The sequence below is a fragment of the Ursus maritimus genome, unplaced genomic scaffold (genome assembly GCF_017311325.1).
Source record: "Ursus maritimus isolate PB19 unplaced genomic scaffold, ASM1731132v1 scaffold_7, whole genome shotgun sequence".
NCBI lineage: Eukaryota > Metazoa > Chordata > Mammalia > Carnivora > Ursidae > Ursus > Ursus maritimus.
This window is the reverse complement of record NW_024426885.1, coordinates 41,202,632-41,210,016: the sequence shown is the minus strand read 5'-3', so window position 1 is coordinate 41,210,016 and position 7,385 is coordinate 41,202,632. Positions and strand designations below refer to the sequence as shown.

Genomic DNA, 7,385 nt, shown 5'->3' with positions numbered 1-7,385 from the left:
GCCGCACGTCAGCTTGTGTCTTGCTCAAGCCTGGGCTCCACTTCCCTTTTCAAACTCTGTGTCTCAGGTCCCAGTGCAGGCGTTTCAGAGTCAGACTGCTGGGGCTTCAAATCCCATCACTTACTAGCCTTGGGACCTAAGTCAGGTCCCTTCCTCTAACTGGGTCTCAGCGTCCCCCCCTTGAAAATGGAGCAGATACGAGATTGAACCACATGAATTTGCCGTCTATGCAGGGCAGCAGTGGTTGGATATTGGCAATTCCATGTGGTTCAGCCTAGTGATGTCTTCCTCGCAGGGCTGTGGTGTGGATTAATGCTCAGTGGGGTATCAGGTGCCCAGAGCTCTGTGGCAGCTGATGTCCCTTTTGCCCTCTGTCTCCCAGGAATGCGTGTGTTCTCAGGGTGAGGCAAGACCCCTCCCTCCTTGGGCTCTCTCCTCTAAGACTGGGCTCCCTCTGCCCTCTCCTGCCTGCCCTTCCAAATTCCCCACCCTGAAACCCTGGCTGCACCAGGCTCAGATCCTGTCTCTTCCCAGTTACAGCCTCTCGGGCTGTTTGGGCGTCTCCAGGGATGTCCAGGGACAAAATCAAAACAGTCTTGTCTGTCCGCATGCTGGCTGCCACTACCTTCTCCTACTACGTCTGTGTCCCCCAGAATCCTGGGGTCTCATCTATCGACGGGGCAGTGTGAGGCCTGTCATGAGTGTCTCTTGGGCTAGTCACTGGCCTGTGGATGGCGTAGTCTTCGGCTCTGTATGGCAAGCAGTGGGAGTGTGGCCCTTTCCAGCCCTGGACAGAGATGGGTACTCCGCCATGGGGCAGGGCTCAGAGCAGGATCGCTCTGCAGCAGGGCTGGTGCCCTTTGGAGGCTGGGCACTGGGCAAAGGATTGGAGTAGGTGATTGGCGCCAGCTCTGTGCCCTCCTGCAGGACTTCCTAAAGAGGCTTTGGGTCAGAGCTGGAGTCAGATGCACTCAGAGGCCTGGGCATGGGTTCGAATGATCACTGTGGCCAGGTCCTCATGGTGGAAGAGAGCGAGGTCCCTTTGGGTGGGGTTGATGTGATGCGTGGGAAGAGAAGGGAACTAACGTTCGATGATCACTTACTCTGTGCCAGGCTGGTCTTGTTACAAAATGGGCAGCTCAACTTCCTAGGAGGTGGCAAAGAGAGTTCCTGAACAGGACCTGGTCCCCTGAATTGTGTTGTCTAAAGAACTAAGATGGAGACTGAACCTGAAAGAGTCTAAGGGAGGGAGAGCTCCAGGGTCCTACCATTTGGACTCCTTTCTTCCCCATTTCATCCCCTGACCTAGGAGGGAACCAGGCCCTCCTGTAAGATAAGTATTGTTTCCTCCCCCCCCAAAGCTGAGGGAACTGAGGCTCAGAAAGTTTCAGTGACTCTCCCAAAGCCCCCCTGCTGATAGGTGGCAGGGCTGGAATTTGAACCCAGGACAAGTACATGGCCTACTGGCCTCCCTGAGATCCTGATGTTTCTCTGCTGTTTTCCCAGATGCCAGTGATAGCTCTGTATAACAAAGGATACTGTTCTTGACTCCAGGGGCCCTCAGACAACTGGGGAGACAGGGCTACAGCCTGCTCCCCACCCCCCCCCCACCCTGGCCCAGCAGCAAGGTGACCCACTCCTCTCAACCACATGGTCTCACTCTGACCATTCTTAACCCTGAACTCTGAAGTCCCAGTTGGTGGAGTTGTGGCTGGATCATGATAACTTTTCATGAGGCTCTGGTGGCATCTAAGTCCTATCTCCTTCCTCACTTGATTCTGCTCGGGAGCACCTCCCCCAAGAGATCCTCTGTTCCAGCCCTGGACAGAGATGGGTGCTCCGCCAAGGGGAGTACCTGTCAGCATGTTCTGTAAAAGAAATCCAGCTTTCCTGCTGACCTGGGGCTCTTGGATTTGGGACATTGCACCCTGCCGCTGGAGTAAGCTTCTGGGAGTCCTCAGTCCTGGTGCACAGAGGGCCTTTCTGGGGTGGGGGCTCATGGAGTCTCCTCCTGGTGGGCCCATCCCAGCCTCCGCAGAAACACGCAGAGGCCCGCTGACAGTTCTGTTCCTTTTCTGGTCCCGTCCCCCATGCTCACTTTCCTGCCTTGTTGCTCTCCCAGTCCCAGCACTTCCCTCCTCTGCCTGTTCCCACCAGCTGCTGGGAAGGGCTGATTTGTATTGAGGCTTTCATGTGTCTAGTCAACAGTGACAAGTGTGGGTTGTCCTGGGCCACACATGCCCATCCCTTGTGTTAGCTCTTTATGGCTTCTCTAAGAAGGGGGGCTGCAAGCCAGGCAGATGCCCAGTGCGGTCTTCTTCGGCCCTCCCTTTCCTCCTGTCCTGGACCTCTTCCTCATTCTATTCTCTACATCGGAATGATCTTTCTACAATGGACTTGGGCTTTTTGGCCAGCTTTTGGCGGCTCCCCCAGCTTTCCTGCTGTGGCCCACCTCTCCAGTCTCATGGCTCACCACTGCCTTCCACCTATGCTGGGCTCTGGTTATTCTCAACTGCCTGCCGTTCTCTGAGGAGGCTCTGCTCTTCCCTGCCTCCCTATCTTTGCTCATGCTGTTCCCTGCACCTTGAATTCCCTCCTCTATCTGGTCCACTGGATGGTTGACTCCTCTTCAACTTTGGGGCCCTGCCTCAATGTCACGTCTTCTCTCATCTTCCTGCTTCCTCTCCGATCTCCCAGCTCACAGGCATTGCATTCATACTGGTTTTGGCCATGGCAATATAGCCTTGAGGTTCACCTGCATTCCTGGGGGCAGTTCCTCTGGTCTGGGAGGGACATGGCTGTATGTCGTCTTTGCCCTTGTTTCTGGCATGGGGCTCTGCGCATGTTTATCGAGTGAATGAAGACGTGAGGATTTTCTGGAGCCCTCCCCACCCACGAACTCTGCTCTGATCATGCTGTCCTTGGCTGGTTTGCAGCCACTGGCATTACTCCCCGCCATCGACCCAGCCCTGGCTGATGGTCAACCAGAGCCTGGGGTGTCTGTCCCATTAGCTGCTTCTGGGCACAGTGCACCCACCACAGTTCTGTGCAGCTTTGGCTGCTTTTGGACTCACATTCTGGGCCTTGCATTTGGCCTTGCTCTATTTCATTTTGTCAGGTTCTATTCCAAACAGTCCTTTCTGCCAGAAGACTGTGTTGCCAGAAAAATCCTCCTGCCTCTGAGATTCAGTAGCCAAAATAATCAGACTGTAAACTGTCACTTGAATTCATGACTTGATCCTGTAAATGGCCAAATGTAGCTCATCTTTAGAAGCCAAATTAAATGCACGGTGAGTGACTTTCAGGGCACTAGACATATAGATTTTACTGATCTCTGGTTCGTTTTGGCCACACTCTGTAAAAACTGCTTTTAAATTAGCACTTGGTCAGGAAGAACACATGTGTGTTCACGAATGGGCCTGACCATTTTGCGGGACTTTGAGAACATCTGGAGTAGGGTCTTGCTCGGTGAATAGTATATCTCCCAACGGGACTTGAGCACAGACATGAGAATCATCGGGGCCACTTGTCAAGATACAGGTGCCTGGGCCCCATCCCGGGCTCGCTTAACTGCATCTCATGGTGAAGGGCTCTGCAGTCTGCACTGTCGACATGCCCCTGGAAGGGTTCCGATGCTTCCTGAGGGTTGGGGACTGCCTGCGGGATTCTGACAGCTAGAGACCCCGTGAGGAAGGTGTATCCCAGTGGTGAGTGGAGTGAGCTGGTAGCTCGCTAAGTCAGAATATCTGTCACTGGCATTACCACCTGGACATTCTGGAGTCCAAATTCCAGTTTGGTCTTAGCAGAGGGTCCTGTGGAAGGACCTGAGCACAAGATCGCATTTGCTGTCATCTCTATTTGGATAAAATGTGACAAGGGGATTTCTGCCCGTCCTCCCTCAGGAGTTCTGTCTTTGTACTCTGCATACAAAACTCTAGTTTCTTTATCATTAAAACAGCCTGGAAGCCTGAGGTCAGAGGGAATGTGTATGACAAGTTCTGGCATCAGACCGGGGTTCGCATCTGAGCCCTGTGACCAAAGAGCTGTGTCACCGTGGGCAAGCTGCTTTACCTTTCTCAGTCTTAGGTCCTCCTGGTCCCAGCAGCTTCAGGATGGCAGAAGCCATGAACCTCTCCACCTAGCCCCCACCTCTCCCTGGATTCCACACAGGACACAGGATCCCTGAGTACCATTTGTCTGCTTGCTTTGTAGGCATCGTCACCGAATCTTCTGGAATCTTCTCACATGCACCATGAACGTCTCTCACCTCTTGGCCTTGCTGCTCCCAGGAACCCCACAGGGTCAAAACAGGAGCAGGTCCAGGAGCATTCAGTACAACTTCTCTGACCACTGCCAGGATTCTGTAGACCTGATGGTCTTCATTGTCACCTCTTACAGCATCGAGACTGTTGTGGGGGTCCTGGGCAACCTCTGCCTCATATGCGTGACCATCCGGCAGAAGGAGAAGGCCAATGTGACCAACCTGCTCATCGCCAACCTGGCTTTCTCCGACTTCCTCATGTGCCTCATCTGCCAGCCGCTCACGGCCATATACACCCTTATGGACTACTGGGTCTTTGGTGAGGCCGTTTGCAAGGTGTCGGCCTTCATTCAGTGTATGTCGGTGACGGTCTCCATCCTTTCGCTCGTCCTTGTGGCCCTGGAGAGGCATCAGCTCATCATCAACCCAACAGGCTGGAAGCCCAGCGTCTCCCAGGCCTACCTGGGGATTGTGGTCATCTGGCTCATCGCCTGCTTCCTCTCCCTGCCCTTCCTGGTCAACAGCGTCCTAGAGAAGGTCTTTCACAGGAACCACTCCAAGGCTGTGGAGTTTCTGGCCGATAAGGTGGTCTGTACTGAGTCGTGGCCGCTGCCCCACCACCGCATCGTCTACACCACCTCCCTGCTGCTCTTCCAGTACTGCATGCCGTTGGCCTTCATCCTGGTCTGCTACGTGCGCATCTACCGGCACCTGCGGAAGCGGAAGCGGGTGTTCCGCAAGGGCACCTACAGCTCGCGGGCGTGGCTGATGAAGCGGATCAATGGGATCCTCATGGCCATGGTGGTTGCCTTCGCCGTGCTCTGGCTGCCCCTGCATGTGTTCAACAGCCTGGAGGACTGGTACCACGAGGCCATCCCCATCTGTTCTGGCAACCTCATCTTCCTGGTGTGCCACCTGCTTGCCATGGCATCCACCTGTGTCAACCCTTTCATCTACGGCTTTCTCAACACCAACTTCAAGAAGGAGGTCAAGGCCCTGGTGCTGACATGTCAGCAGAGTGCCCCTGTGGAAGAGTCTGAGCATCTGCCCCTGTCCACAGTGCACACAGAGGTCTCCAAAGGGTCCCTGAGGCTCAGTGGCAGGTCTAACCCCATTTAGCCCGGCCTAGGGTTTCTGCCTGCCATGTTCACTGCCAGGCTCTTTCCCTTAGCGAAGTGGGCCAATTGCATCATGACTGGCATCGTTACTGGCAGTCTGGTGGCACTCCATCATTACTGGCTTTCTGGAGCCCAGGGAGGCTGGCAAGAGCCTATTTTTGCACCCATTTGCCTTGAGAAGCCTGACATTCAGGTGGTCGTGCCAGTTGTTCCTGGGAGAATTCTGAGTCTGGATTCTGCCGCTGACAGCATGCCTTGAAGCCTGAGCGGGTGCCGGAACCAGAGATGGTCTGCTTGTGGCCGGCAGGGTTCATTCTGGTAATTCCCCATCAGACGCTCAGCCTGGGGACGCAAGGGTTTCACCTCTGCCAGTGAGATTGTGAGGTCACTGTGGGGTGAGGGAAGGAGCATGTGGGGTCAGAGCTCTGGACCTTGGTCAACCCCTCACCTCTGGGACAGGTGATGTTGGCGGACAGGCACTGTGAGTGGTAGAGAAGTCCATGAAGGCGAGAGAGGGGGATTACTGTTATATGATTAGCACGTCGCATTGCAGAGCATGGATCCTGGGAACCTTGGGTCCTTGTGCTCCTCTGCTGGAAGAAGGGCAGACCCCGGGAATCCCGGGATTCACATCCTGCTCCGTCTTTCTCTTTCACTGCCTCTGCCACCTGAGGCGGAAATAAGGCTACAAGTATCTCCCCTTGATAAGCACCTCGAAGGGGCATCTGCATTGTCATAGAGCGGATGTTGGCTGTCCATGGATAGCCATGGTCCAGCATGGGAAGGGCTCAGGCTGCTGTAGCCACACTCTCACCTCCCCTTCCTAGCCTGCAGGACTTCCCTTGACAAGGCAGCAGGCCAGGAACTCTGTGACCCTCCCCAGCATGACCCACTGCCAAGGCCGACAGCACTCAAGGCTGGGACTCCGGCCTCCTTCGTTCCACACTCTGACCACTGAGCTGACTTGCTCTAGGTGATGTGCACTGTTGTTCCAAAGCCTCGCCAAGCCTTCCGGAGGGGGAGGGGCAGGGGATTCTTTAGTTTGGCTTAATGGGACACTGGATGAAAGGAGTAGAGGTCCCCCTTCCTCCAGCCCACCAGGGAAAATGGAGAAAGGGCTACAATGAACAGGAATGTCTCACCCATGGAGGTCACGCTCCAGTCTTCTGGCTGCTGACCCAGACCCAAGGCTTTATCTTTGTGTGGGCCAGACAGACAGGTCAAGATTGCCTCTGGGCCACTTTTGATGGGATGCCCGGGTCTGGCTCTTGCCTGCTCAGACCCACCCACCCTGGGGCAGAGTGGGCACTGGCTAGACCCATCACGGCCTCCTGGGGCAGGATATTCAGGTGCCCAGAGCACCCAAGGAATCTCACTGGAAGGCAACGAGGACTGCTGTTTGCAGGATATCTGGCAGAGGGCCAGACAACAGGAGATTGAACAGCCACGTCTGCCTGTGTCTCTGACCTGGCCCCTGGCCAAGAACTTGTGCAGCCGACACCCAAGTCAAGCGCTCTTTGAGTCACCAGCTCCCTTCCTGGAGCTGTTTGTTTTGTCCCAGCTTTTGGTCCCAGCTCTCATTCTGTTCCTTTGGTGACCTTTACCCTGGCTTTTGGGAGAGATCTTGAGCCACTTACTGGGTGCAGCTTGTGCTGGCCCTCTGGTGCCATCTGCTGCTGGCTGCTCCAGGGAAGCACCTGCCAGCCCAGCCCAGACCCATGGCTCATCCCGGTGCCCTGTCATTGCCCAAGCTTCCCAAAGCATTTGGGGGCCTCAGGCCTCTCCAGAGCCCATGCAGTTGCCTGGAGTTGATGCCTCATTGCCCATCTCAGGGGGGATGCTTGGGGACAAGGATGCTGTAGGATGCCCAACGCTTGAGGACGGGGGACGGGCTGGGCATCTGGCAAAGGTGCTTGGCATTAGGAATTTAGGTAGTGGGTGAAAGCTTCGTTGAGCTGCTTCTGTGCTCCCCTCACCTTACTTGGGTGGACACAACGTTCCCGGAT

General features: G+C 55.2%; 1 protein-coding gene across 1 annotated transcript; it reads left to right on the top strand.

Moving 5' to 3' along the window:
* The first annotated feature begins 4,252 nt into the window (after positions 1-4,252).
* On the top strand, positions 4,253-5,932 carry NPY4R2 (neuropeptide Y receptor Y4-2). Its single transcript, XM_008696148.2, has one exon. The coding sequence runs from the start codon at positions 4,253-4,255 to the stop codon at positions 5,378-5,380; it is 1,128 nt and encodes a 375-aa protein (XP_008694370.1). The 3' UTR covers positions 5,381-5,932.
* The last annotated feature ends 1,453 nt before the right edge of the window (positions 5,933-7,385 follow it).

Coding starts and splice junctions, on each gene's coding strand:
- NPY4R2 (XM_008696148.2), top strand. CDS start 4,253: ATGAACGTCTCTCACCTCTTGGCCTTGCTGCTCCCAGGAACCCCACAG.